Source organism: Salvelinus fontinalis, chromosome 13 (assembly GCF_029448725.1).
Source record: "Salvelinus fontinalis isolate EN_2023a chromosome 13, ASM2944872v1, whole genome shotgun sequence".
Taxonomy (NCBI): domain Eukaryota; kingdom Metazoa; phylum Chordata; class Actinopteri; order Salmoniformes; family Salmonidae; genus Salvelinus; species Salvelinus fontinalis.
The window spans coordinates 20,556,082-20,570,616 of record NC_074677.1 but is presented as its reverse complement, the minus strand read 5'-3'; the positions used below and the strand labels follow the sequence as shown (position 1 = coordinate 20,570,616).

At 40.9% G+C, this 14,535-nt stretch overlaps 1 protein-coding gene across 2 annotated transcripts in view; it reads right to left on the bottom strand.

Annotated features, from left to right (window-relative positions):
• Nucleotides 1-10,855, bottom strand: part of LOC129868230 (rho GTPase-activating protein 26-like) — a 146,965-nt gene extending 136,110 nt beyond the window's left edge. Inside the window, exon 1 of one of the 2 annotated variants that reach the window (XM_055942021.1) lies at nt 10,189-10,855. In XM_055942021.1, coding sequence (XP_055797996.1) covers nt 10,189-10,342 — 154 coding nt within the window. In that variant the 5' untranslated portion in view covers nt 10,343-10,855. The remainder of the gene's footprint in view (nt 1-10,188) is intronic. The other variant, XM_055942022.1, reaches the window with a different exon arrangement.
• Between the last annotated feature and the right edge of the window lie 3,680 nt (nt 10,856-14,535).

The following is a 14,535-nucleotide window of genomic DNA, read 5'->3' as shown; positions in this document are numbered from 1 at the left end:
ATTGCTCCCACAGTTGATTTCTTCAAACCAAGCTGCTTACCTATTGCAGATTCAGGCTTCCCAGCCTGGTGCAGGTCTACAATTTTGTTTCTGGTGTCATTTGACAGCTCTTTGGTCTTGGCCATAGTGGAGTTTGGAGTGTGACTGTTTGAGGTTGTGGACAGGTGTCTTTTATACTGATAACAAGTTCAAACAGGTGCCATTAATACAGGGAACGAGTGGAGGACACAGGAGCCTCTTAAAGAAGAAGTTACAGGTCTGTGAGAGCCAGAAATCTTGCTTGTTTGTAGGTGACCAAATACTTATTTTCCACCATAATTTGCAAATAAATTCATTAAAATTATGATGAAAATTACAGGCCTCTCTCATCTTTTTAAGTGGGAGAACTTGCACTATTGGTGGCTGACTAAATACTTTTTTTCCCCACTGTACATGGGGTACCGGTACTGAGTCAATGTGCGGGGGTATAGGTTAGTCGAGGTAATTGAGGTAATATATACATGTAGGTAGGGGTAAAGCGACTATGCATAGATAATAAACAGTGAGTATCAGCAGCGTAAAAACGGGGTGTCGTGTAGAGGTCGACCGATTATGATTTTTCAACGCCGATACCAATACCGATTATTGGAGGACCAAAAAAAGCCGATACCAATTAATCGGACAATTGTTTGATTTTATTTGTAATAATGACAATTACAACAATACTGAATGAACACTTATTTTAACTTAATATAATACATCAATAAAAGTCCATTTAGCCTCAAATAAATAATGAAACATGTTCAATTTGGTTTAAATAATGCAAAACCGAAGTGTTGGAGAAGAAAGTAAAAGTGCAATATGTACCATGTAAAAAAGCTAACGTTTAAGTTCCTTGTTCAGAACATGAGAACATATGAAAGCTGGTGGTTCCTTTTAACATGAGACTTCAATATTCCAAGTTAAGAGGTTTTAGGTTGTAGTTAATATAGTATTTATAGGACTATTTTTCTCTATACCATTTGTATTCCATATACCTTTGACTATTGGATGTTCTTATAGGCACTTTAGTATTGCCAGTGTAAGAGTATAGCTTCCGTCCCTCTCCTTGCTCCTACCTGGGCTCGAACGAGGAACACATCGACAACAGCCACCCTCTAAGCAGCGCTACCCATGCAGAGCGAGGGGAACAACTACTCCAAGTCTCAGAGCGAGTGACGTTTGAAATGCTATTAGCGCGCACCCAACTAGCTAGTCATTTCACATCGGTTACACCAGCCTAATCTCGGGAGTTGATAGGCTTGAAGTCATAAACAGCTCAATGCTTGAAGCACAGTGAAGAGCTGCTGGCAAAACGCATGAAAGTGCTGTTTGAATGAATGCTTACGAGCCTGCTGCTGCCTACCACCGCTCAGTCAGACTGCTCTATCAAATATCAAATCCTAGACTTAATTATAACATAATAACACACAGAAATATGAGCCTTTGGTCATTAATATGGTCGAATGCGGAAACTATAATTTCAAAAACAAAACGTTTATTATTATCGCATATACCCTGACTCTGCGTGCAATGAGCGCAAGAGAAGTGACACAATTTCACCTGGTTAATATTGCCTGCTAACCTGAATTTCTTTTAGCTAAATATACAGGTTGAAAAATATATACTTCTGTGTATTGATTTTAAGAAAGACATTGATGTTTATGGTTAGGTACACGTTGGAGCAACTACAGTCCTTTTTCCGCGAATGCGCACTGCATCGATTATATGCAACGCAGGACACGCTAGATAAACTAGTAATATCATCAACCATGTGTAGTTATATCTAGTGATTATGATTGATTAATTGATTGTTTTTTATAAGATAAGTTTAATGCTAGCTAGCAACTTACCTCGGCTTCTTACTGCATTCGCGTAACAGGCAGGCTCCTCGTGGAGTGCAATGAGAGGCAGGTGGTTAGAGCGTTGGACTAGTTAACTGTAAAGTTGCAAGATTGAATCCCCGAGCTGACAAGGTAAAAATCTGTCGTTCTGCCCCTGAACAAGGCCGTTAACCCACCGTTCCTAGGCCGTCATTGAAAATAAGAATGTGTTCTTAACTGACTTGCCTAGTTAAATAAAGGTGTAAAATAAATAAATAACTTTTTTTTTTTTTATCTGCCAAATCGGTGTCCAAAAATACCGATTTCCGATTGTTATGAAAACTTGACATCAGCCCTAATTAATCGGCCATTCCGATCAATCGGTCGACCTCTAGTCATGTGTAAATAATCCGGGTGGCCATTTGATTAACTGTTCAGCAGTCTTATGGCTTGGGGGTAGACGCTGTTAAGGAGCCTTTTGGACCTAGACTTGGCGCTCTGGTACAGCTTGCAGTGTGGTAGCAGAGAGAACAGTCTATGACTAGGGTGGCTGGACTCTTTGGCAATTTGTATGGCCTTCCTCTGACACCGCCTGCTATGGCAGGAAGCTTGACCCCAGTGATGTACTGGGCCATACGCACTACCCACTGTAGCGTCTTGCGGTCGAATGCCGAGCAGTTGCCATACCAGGCGGTGATGCAACCAGTCAGGATACCCTCGATGGTGCAGCTGTAGAACATTTTGTGGATCTGAGAACCCATGCCAAATCTTTTCATACAGCTCTGCATTTAACAAAAAAAGGGGAAGCATGGGCTGAATGTCTCTCAGACATTATTTCCGTCATTAAGAAGAAATAGGCTTATTTTCATTAGAAATGGCCTAATTCAAGAGTTGACATCCTAAAAATAAACTCCACATACCGTATGTGTGAATCTCACTTCCTCTTTCACGGTCAGGAGGCCAGAGTGGAGGCCCGTTCAGAAACCGTGGCCTATGTGCATACTTTCACCAGATGGAAAGGGAATGTCTCTAAAATGAACCAAACAGAGCTGATCTATTATTTTCTATTCCCTTTTTCTCTGCCTTTCCACTGCTATTTAAAATGTTCTCTTTAACTGTATCCCCTACTGACATTGTCATTGGGCCATCTTCAGTGCCTTAAGCACTTGTGCTCTCCTGCACACAGAGAGTGAGAGGCCAGCTATGTTTCACTCACAACATGTATGTGAAGGCAGCTGGGAGGAAGTTCACCTGCACAAAACCAAATAGACCTGAATGCATGGAAGGCAGGCTAGTGTGCAGGGTAAAAACCTTCTCTAGCGTGAAATAGTTCCCAATCATTCTGATTGTGAAGTCATGTTGTAAAAACAGGGCAGACTCATGGTTTAGAATTTCAATAACACTGGAGAAAAACTAACAGGAAGTGTAATGTGGTGGAACAAACTATGTATTTAAATGGCACAGTTAACCAACATGTGCATGCATGTTTATAGCCTATATAGATAATTAAAATTAGACTGGTGCATACCAGGGAAACAAGATCCACATCCTTGTGAGTAGAAACACAAAGGAAAAAGCCTGAACACAAAATGCTGAGTGGCTATGCAATTATGAAGGATGTAACTGAATAAGGCTTCTAAAGCTCAAATATTTACCAGCTCTGTGTCCAACTGGATTGTGTTAACTCATCTTGGTAGTATTAGAGCCAAAATAACCCAAACACATGATTGGACAATCTGAGCGTAATTGATGAAGTTCAGCTCTACCGCTGTAGGTCAGGACCATCCCCTGACAGAGCTGCATCATTGGTGCCCTAATTTCCCTTCCTCTACGTCACTGCTTATGGAAGACCCCCACCGACCCCCTTCCACACACACATTTATTTCCCTTTGTTCCCATCTGATGCATTCAGCAGAATGTCCCTAGACGCAATGGCACCCGCCACTCTCCCTCCCTCCCTCTCTCTCTCCCCCGAAGGCAGACTGGAATAATGTGGCTTGGGTTTTTATTTAGGGAGTCTTTGTTGTGAAAGGCATGCACACACGGGGGACACCTAGTCAGTTGTACAACTGAATGCCTTCAACTGAAATGTGTCTTCCGCATTTAACCCAAAAAACCCTCTAAATCAGAGAGGTGCGGGGGCTGCCATAATTGTCATACACGGCTTCGGCGCCCAGGGAACAGTGGGTTAACTGCTTTCGTCAGGGGCAGATTTTTACCTTGTCAGCTCGGGGATTCGATCCAGCAACCTTTGGGTTACTGGCCCAACGGCCTAACCACTAGGCTACCTGGCAGAGACTCCCTGGGTCAGTAGTGTGGTCGTTCCATTTGATTTCAAAAAAAATTTGAACGCACCCCTTTAGATTCAAACAAAACCTCTCATACATGCCTGCCCATGGTAGAAGTGTCAGAAAGGGACTTTTTGGACCTGAATGACAAAACATTCAGGAGATGTTCAAAGTTGACCCATTTTGCATACCACACCAATAATTATAATTATTATTTATTGTGTCCCTTTCAGGAAATGTGTCTTGCGTCTCAACAGACCACAGCACAGCATCTCCACATCTCCACATAAGTGCATAAATACATAAATCACAAGCAAAAACTACAGCAGACAACACAGTTCAAGTCCATAATTCAGTTCGTAAATTCTGGGAAGGGGGGGGGGTTGAGCAGTTATTTATTCAATTGACGTATACTGGTGGGGATGAATGATTTCTGGTCTCTGAAGGTTTTGTAAAGATGGACTCTGTATCGGCGGGCTGATGGTAGGAGCTGGTGCTCCCGGTTGAGTGGGTGTGTCAGGTCAGTGGTAATTCTCGCTCCTGCCATTGCCGCTCTCATACATTGAGACAGCCATGTCTTCCTCACTGGAAAATCTAAACGGTTGAGTTTGATGTAATTTAAAAGCTTCAAACAGGGTCGTCAAACTATTTTATATATAAAAATAAAAAAATGTTTTAATAAACATGATGTCATTTTTTACCTTTAATGTCAATTATCTAATAACGGGTCAACTCATTTTTTTTTGCATATGTTTAAGCAATAAGGCTCGAGGAGGTATTGTGGTATATGGTGGTATATTGTGGTATATGGCCAATATTCCATGGCTAAGGGCTGTTCTTATGCACGATGCAAAGCGGAGTGCCTGGACACAGCCCTTAGCCGTGGTATATTGGCCATATACCACAAACCCCCAAAGTGCCCTATTGCTATTATAAACTGGTTACCAATGTAATTAGAGCAGTAAAAATAAATGTTTTGTCATACCCGTGGTATACAGTCTGATATACCACGGTTGCCAGGCAATCCGCATTCAGGGCTCGAAACACCCAGTTTATAATGTAGCTTAGACCCTATGTCATATCATCTGAGGTGTTTGTGTTGTGTCCACCACCGGTTGATACACAGCATGCTCTTGAATACAGGGTGGGTGATAAATGTACTAAAATGGGAATAAAATAGAAATTTGAACTTTTGAAATGGTACCACAAAGATGGTTGGAGGTCCACACATCAGAGAATGTTGACTTGAATGGGAACAAGTTGTTCTAAATTATACTGTCAATATTCCATAGGAAACCTATTGAAATAATAGAAATATAGATCCTAGAAAATACATTCTCATTTAAGTTGACATTGATGGTGAGTGGACCGGTAGCCATCTTTGTGGTAGTAATTGAAAGTTTAAATTTAAATTGTGTACAAGCTAAATTACAGTGGTGTGAAGGGATAGGTCTATTCTACAAATTCTATTTCTATGATTGAAATGACACCCACCTTGTATTCAAGAGAATGCATGCTGTGTCTCAACCGATGGCGGGCACCGTACTAACACACAAGATGATGCAAATCATAGTCTAAGCTACAACATATGCAAAAAATATTTATTTTTTTATATACAAAAACTGACATTAAAAGTAAAAAGAAAAATACAAAAAACATTTTTTCCAAAAAATGATAAAATACTGTAGTTTGACAACCCTGTTTGTAAGCTTTTAACTTATATCAAACTCAATAGTTTATATTTTCCACAGCAAAATGGGTGAACTTTGAGCACCTCAATCTCCTGAATGTTTTGGCATTCAGGTCCAAAAAGTCACTTTCTGACCACTTCCACCATGGGCAAATATGTATAAAAAGTTTCATTCAAATCAAAAGGGGTGTAATCAAAAAGCGATTGAAATTAAATGGATTAACCCCACAGTCAGTGTCCCTTACAGAAAAATTACATAATTTCACATGTGAAATTTCCACATTCTATGAAAGAAATCTGGTAAAAATGTGTTTTTGGAACACTTCACATGAGATCTTGTTTTCACATGTGCTGGAGAAAGGCCTAACTTCTGGTCTGGTGATTCCCACTCTGCTTCTTACAGGGTTAGAGATGCTTCTACAGGGGAACATAGTGAGGCAGTGAGTCACTTGTCAGGTTTTTGGGGGCAATAAAGTTCAGTTACTTAGAACACAACATGGCTGAAAGCAAAGGCCATTATTTAGAGTGTGTTTATAGGGACCTATTTCTATAGCTGAACCTGGATGTTTAAACGGCTATGTGAAAGGATGCAGGTACCATTTCACTTCCTCTTAGCTGCATTCACTTCACAACAGCATCAACTAAACAAACACTGGCACCCTGTCCCCTATATAGTGCACTACTTTTGTCCAGGGCCCATATATAGAATACGGTACCATTTGGGACACAACCGTCAGCACATCCTTGCTGGACAGTGTGAAGGTGAGAAAATATCATTAAAACAAGTTTACATTTGCTACAGCTGCAGCTAATACTTCAGTAATAACTGTGTAACTACAATAACGGTGTAATTACAATATCCCATAACTGTATGATTTGGTCACCTATGGTCACCTTTGGTCACCTAGGACAATAAAACAGCCTGCTGAGTTTCCAGTGTTTCCTCTGTATTCATTTAGCAGCTTCAAAAAATATATACATTTTTAGTTTTTATATATACAATAATTGTTGAGACGGTAAAAGAATTTCAGTGAAAATGTAAATGACTAAAAGCAGATATCTATATTATGTAGAAAAGATAATGGCACATGTTTTTTATAAGATCATCTTTGAGAACGAACAACCACCAGAATAAAAACCAGACAGTCAGGGAAAATGTAACATTCTACAAATGTCATGACATGGGGCCCACCATTGATTTTGTTATAATGTTTGCGTCACTCAGATAGCATAAGCCATGGGAAAATCTGTACAATTACAGGAAAGTAGCTTTAAAACGGCAATTATTCTCTCAGACTCCATCACAAAATGTGTAGAATTCCAGGAAACTAGCTTTAAAACTGAAAACATTTCTCTCCGTCTCATGGCAAAATTTGTAGAACTGCAGGAAATTAGCTTTAAAGTAACTGCCCAGTGAAAATCTAATTTAATAAAAGTTAATATTCTGATAACTCATATCCAAATAATGTTGTTGACTCGTCCTATACTTGTAATTGTGACCAAAGTATAAATAGGAGAAAAAACTTTAATAAATGCTTGCTGTTTCCTTAGAGTATGATGTAATAGTTCTCAGGAGGAGGAGCTGGCCAATCAGTGGTCTAGAGGAGGATGAGCTGGCCCATGAGAAACTACTTGCATGAATATTTTTTATGAGCGGTATACGCCCACACCATTTTGTTGTTGGGGTACACCCAGACCATTCCAACACAGAAAAACGGCTTTTTAACATGCTTAGTTTAAAAAATGTGTAAGGAAAACTATTTCACTCATATTGTAAGTAAGTTTAGTTAATATTTCATAGAAATCTGGAAACACTGGGAAGTTACTTTAAAACAGCAAAATGTCTCTGCGGCCAATAGGAGAGCAACATTGGCAATGCCAATTACCATGACCCCCCTGCCCCCCACGCTAACTTTGCCACCTCTGCTGAAAAAAATCTTAGGGGAAACACTGGTTTCTGAAGGGCAAACTCCCGCCACCTCCCTAATTCTACATTTGGGGTCATTTCATCATCCCATTGTAGGACAGGATACATGTCAACTCAGGTTTGATAGGCCATGGATACACACTCACAAAAATACTCTTCTACAAGACCTTCTATAAAAGAAACTGCTACTGGAGACATTCATTTGCCATCTCTTCCCTGAAATGTTGAGTCTGTTTTTAAACAATTAAAACCTCATGGAAATCTATATATATATGATTATCAGTAATGCTCACATAAAAATACTCAAGAGACCTGAAGCATATTCCACCTGTAATAACTCATTCTAGACGATGATGACGGCACACTAAAATGACAAAGCATGTGTGTTTTAGCTATGTTAGTGTAACAGTGACATACAGTAGAAGGTGGACCAATCGCATGAGGTAAACTAAAGAACAGCTTCTTTCACACAAACCTGGTCCTCAATTTTATCTCTGGGATACTGGTGGCAACCTTTAATGTCAATTAAAATATCAAAATATGCAGCCCCCGCATCCGCAGAACAGCACCAGTAAACCCAAATGTTGGTTAATTTGAGTGATTCAAATAATATCATGTTTGAGAGCGGAGGTAAAACGTTTCATCTGGATCCCTAATGACAGGTTGCCCTTTGCTTACAGAACATCCATCTTGCTCCCGGGGGGCTGCCTGGCTGCCTGGTTGGCAGGCTGTTGACTACTGCTAGTGTTGGTGCTGTGTGAAGTCTGTGACTGACTGTAGGATTGGCCACAGGAACCACACTCCAACCCACCGGATGGGGAAGCAGTAAATGCCACACTAACAGACGTGTAAAGTGGGGTTGAAGAATCGCCTAAAGCCTCTGGTGTAGTGTAAGGTTTACTTTCTCTCTGTGGTGAGAGGTTACAAACATGTATTTGTTGTTGTGCCACCAGCAACCAGAACAGGGACAAAGCAGCAACCAGAACAGGGACAAAGCAGCAACCAGAACAGGGACAAAGCAGCAACCAGAACAGGGACAAAGCAGCAACCAGAACAGGGACAAAGCAGCAACCAGAACAGGGACAAAGCAGCAACCAGAACAGGGACAAAGCAGCAACCAGAACAGGGACAAAGCAGCAACCAGAACAGGGACAAAGCAGCAACCAGAACAGGGACAAAGCAGCAACCAGAACAGGGACAAAGCAGCAACCAGAACAGGGACAAAGCAGCAACCAGAACAGGGACAAAGCAGCAACCAGAACAGGGACAAAGCAGCAACCAGAACAGGGACAAAGCAGCAACCAGAACAGGGACAAAGCAGCAACCAGAACAGGGACAAAGCAGCAACCAGAACAGGGACAAAGCAGCAACCAGAACAGGGACAAAGCAGCAACCAGAACAGGGACAAAGCAGCAACCAGAACAGGGACAAAGCAGCAACCAGAACAGGGACAAAGCAGCAACCAGAACAGGGACAAAGCAGAGGGACTTGCCCAGGAGGTTCATTCTGGATTTAATTCGCACAAAAGTGGAAAGCTTTGAAATAATGTGAAAAGTGGTGCGATCCAGAGCGACTTACAGTAAGTAGTGAGTTCATACATTTTCATATTGTATTTGTACTGGTCCCTCGTGGGAGTCAAACACACAACGCCAAACTCTACCAACTGAGCCACACAGGGTAATAGACATGTAACATACAATTAAAACACAGCAGCTACACAGCCAACTGTTACACAGCCAACAGCCAACTACAACAGCTGACTATCCCTAACCCCAGTTCTCCTCTGACCTGGGACTGTCGGTCACTACGGGTCATTCAGTTTGATTTCTAGATGTCCCTGACAGACAAAAGCAGTATGATCCAGACCGTTAATGGCAGCTGACTGGGCACAGTGCAGAACAGCATGGACTATCTGTTTACTGGCCTGTTTTGAACATCTATCATGCGTTAGAGTGGAGCGGAAACTTCCGGGATGTGTATAGTAGTGTAGTAACAGTGTGTGTCACCCTATGAGACAACTGTGGCTAAATGTAAACACTAGCTCTTGAACTTCACACTGACAGACTGGTGATTGGTGAACATGGACTTTAGCTTGAGGCTTAATGATACATTGTTCCAAATTCCATGTTCAACCAGCATGCACCTGTCAAGAGTTCTACTGCCCTCTATCTGATGATGTTCAATGACTAGGCTAAGTCCTAACCAACTAATTATGCATGAAAAGATCAGGCAATTATGGAAATGTTATACGTTACCATACATACTTTATATATACACAATATAGGCTACTTTAAATCTAAAATTATCTTTAAGAAGATTAGAAATCTATCACATAGGGCTCCATGATAGGGCAATGTCTTAATTCATAGTTGTTTGGGAATTTAGCTGGGCACAGAAGAGCAGTCATCATCACAACACAAGATTGCAAATGGATTATCTTACTTTTCAATGCTTGGATGAGCGCCTTCCCATCTTTGATTAGTTCTTTGATGAATTTGTTGGTCTTGTCCAGTTCCAGTTCGTGAGACTTTAATCTGTCTCGGAACTGTGGACTGTCCAGATAGCAATCACTAAACTCCAGAGCAGGCAGTCCCATGTTTCCTCTGAGTCCACAGCACCCGAGGTCGGAGGATGAAGAAATCGTTGACTGGTGATGTGCAATCCACTTAAGAAGGTAGCGGAACACAGAGATTAACACTATGCGGATACCTGTCTATATTACACTACATAGCCAACGCAATAATCTTGCTGACAACATGCAGGCGGGCAAACGTGGATCTGGTTTATTTTAGCCTAGGATCCAAACGGTATCCCCCCAAAAATCGCACGCGAAAAAAACTGTGCTTGTATAGGAGGGAAGTACTGAAAGAATATTCACTTATTGGCAGTCAACGATCCCAGGCAACCTGTGCATTCGTCATGACAACGCCGTACTGGTAAGGAAAATAGGAGGAAGATGAAGAAAAAAAACGAGGTACGGTAGTTGCTGATTCTTCTCTGGGCGTTTTAAATGCAGAGCTTTCTCTCAAGCGTTGGTGTTCGTTCCATTGTACCAACCTACCCCGAAACAGATAATCCTATGATGGATGCAGCTCTAGACCAATAGCATTGCTCAGTACCAAAACGGTTCGAGAAGGGAAGGCGCACTACAGTTGCGGGAGATGGGTGCATAAAGGAAGGGTTGGTTGGTCAAAAACGCAGTGATGTCACTTTAAAGAGCGGGGAATTTCGTTTTTTTTTTTTTTTTTTTTACATCAACCTGCTAAGGCTAGGATAAGCAAAGCGACAACTTGTTGTTAAATCTTCAACTGTTGTCCATTGCGAGAGCAATTGTTAGGTAATTACACACATCACAAGCCTTTATGTACTCTGCATAGTTGCAAATGAAAATGTTATCCATAATTTCAAACAATGTGACTGTTTATGACAGCTTTAAACTAGCTATAAACAGTTTAGAAACTACTTATAACCCCCTTATAAGTATTGCACTATAGAGAGAGAGCGAGAGAGAGAAAGAGAGAAAGGGGTGTGTGTGTGTGTGTGTGTGTTAGAGGTCGACGAATTTTGATTTTTCAACTCCGATACATGCCGATTATTTTAGGACCAAAAAAGCCGAAACCAATTAATCAGATGATTTATATATATATATATATATATATTTATATATATATATATGTGTGTGTAATAATGACAATTACAACAATACTGAATGAACACTTTTATTTTAACTTAATATAATACATAAATGAAAATAATGAAACATATTCAATTTGGTTTAAACAATGAAAAAACAGTGTTGGAGAAGAAAGTAAAAGTGCAATATGTGCCATTTAAAAAAGCTAACATTTAATCTCGGGAGTTGATAGGCTTGAAGTCATAAACAGCGCTGTGCTTCAAGCATTGCGAAGAGCTGCTGGCAAACGCAGGAAAGTTTGAATGAATGCTTATGAGCCTGCAGCTGCCTACCACCGCTCAGTCAGACTGCTCTATCAAATATCAAATCAAAAGCGTAACTATAATATAATAAACACACAGAAATACGAGCCTTAGGTCATTAATATGGTCAAATCCGGAAACTATCATTTCGAAAACAAAACGTTTATTCTTTCAGTGAAATACAGAACCGTTCCGTATTTTATCGAACGGGTGGCATCCATAAGTCTAAATATTGCTGTTACATTGCACAACCTTCAATGTTATGTCATAATTATGTAAAATTCTGGCAAATTAATTACAATCTTTGTTAGGAAGAAATGGTCTTCACACAGTTCGCAACGAGCCAGGCGGCCCAAACTGCTGCATATACCCTGACTCTGCTTGCACAGAATGCAAGAGAAGTGAGTCAATTTCCCTAGTTAATATTGCCTGCTAACATGAATTTCTTTTAACTAAATATGCAGTTTTAAAAATATATACTTGTGTATTGATTTTAAGAAAGCCATTGATATTTAGGGTTAGGTACATTGGTGCAACGACAGTGCTTTTTTCGCGAATGCACTTATTAAATCATCACCTAATGAACATCCAATCACATTAACTGTTACTCTCTCGCGGGAATTCCATTAACGGTCCGTATGTAGCCAAATGTAGCTGCTGCTCATTCAGTTTGCTTGAAAATGGATAAATGGTTTAAAAAAGTAAGGCCCGTGTCCATAAAGACACATACCAGCTCTACTGGTAGATCTGCTACTACCAGCAGTACTACAGCTGTCGACAACACAAGTTGTTCTGCTTCCATGAGCACATCCAATGCTAGCATCAGTAATTCTACATTTGTTGTTTGCCCAGCTAGCATGGACACTTGTGAATCTGATGCAGCCGAAGAGCTACTGCCCCCTTACCCGGGAAAGCACGGAACAACAGACAGGGACGTTGGACCATCGAAGAGGCGCAAATATGATGAGAACTACATTGATTTGGGGTTCACTTGTATTGGGAGTAGTGCCTTTCCTCAGCCACAGTGTGTTATATGTGCGAAAGTACTATCTCACAACTTTATGAAACCTTCACTCTTGCCCAGACATTTAGAAACAAAACATGCCAATTTGAAAAATAAGCCATTCAAGTTTTTTGAGCGAGAATTAAGACGACTTTCGAGTAGTAAGACATGTATAAAAGCAACAGATACCATTAATAAGAAGGGGCTAGAAGCGTATTGTAACGGCTTTCCTCCTCCTCTTCATCAGAAGAGGAGGAGCAGGGATTGAACCAAAATGCAGCGGAGTTTGTAGACATTATTTATTAAAGAAAAAAAACACGAACTCGACTAATACACTAACAAAACAAATAAACGGTGTAGACAGACCTAGACGACGAACTTACATAAAACATGAAGAACGCACGAATAGAGAAAATAGGCTACACAAATGAACGATGAACAAACAAACCGAAAACAGTCCCGTGTGGCGCAACGACATACACAAACACAGGAGACAATCACCCACAACGAACACTGTGAAAACACCTACCTAAATATGACTCTTAATTAGAGGAACGCCAAACACCTGCCTCTAATTAAGAGCCATACCAAGCAACCCATAAACCAACATAGAAACAGAAAACATAGAATGCCCACCCAACCTCACGTCCTGACCAACTAACACATATAACAAACTAACAGAAATAGGTCAGGAACGTGACACGTATTATATGGTGAGCTACCGAGTGGATAAGACAGGCAAGTCTCATACTATTGTGGAGGACTTCATTCTTCCTGCTGCCGCGGATATGGCTGGGACAATGCTGGGGGAAAAGGGCATAAAAACTATACAGACAATGACTTCATCAAACAACCATTTTTCACGACGCATCAGTGACATGGCAGGATATGTTTTGAAACAATTACTGCTTTGTATACAAGCCAGTGAATTATATGCGTTACAGCTGGATGAGTCAACAGACGTGGCAGGCCTGGCACAGCTCCTGGCATATGTCCGTTACTTTTATGGGGGTTCAATAAAGGAAGACATCCTCTTTTGCAAACCATTGGAAACCAGGACAACAGGAGAGGATATGTTTAAAGTACTGGACAGCTTTGTGACATCAAATGGACTTTGGGGGTCAAGATGTGTTGGTATCTGTACTGATGGCGCAAAAGCCATGACAGGGAGACATAGTGGAGTGGTAAGGCACGTTGTTCCCGATGCCACTTGGGTACACTGCAGCATTCACTGAGAGACTCCTGCTGCCTAGGGAATGCCCGACAGCTTGAAAGACGTTTTACAGTGAAAATGGTTAACTTTGTTAAAGCAAGGCCCCTGAACTCTTGTGTATTTTCTGCACTATGCAATGATATGGGCAGCGACCATGTAACACTTTTACAACATACAGAAGTGCGCTGGTTATCAAGGGGCAAAGTATTGACAATTTTTTTTGAATTGAGAGACAAGCTTAAAGTTTTCTGTACTGACCATAATTTTCACTTGTCTGACCACTTGCATGATGACGAGTTTCTCACACGACTGGCCTATCTGGGTGATGTTTTTTCTCTCGGCTGAATGATCTGAATCTAGGATTACAGGGACTCTCTGTAACTATATTCAATGTGTGGGACAACATTGAGACTATGATTAAGAAGTTGGAGCTCTTCTCTGTCTGCATTAACAAGGACAACACACAGGTCTTTCCATCATTGATTGATTTTTTGTGTGCAAATGAACTCAAGCTTACGGACAATGTTAAATGTGATATAGCGAAGCACCTGAGTGAGTTGGGTGCACAATTAAGCAGGTACTTTCCTGAAACGGATGACACAAACAACTGTATTCGTTATCCCTTTCATGCCCTGCC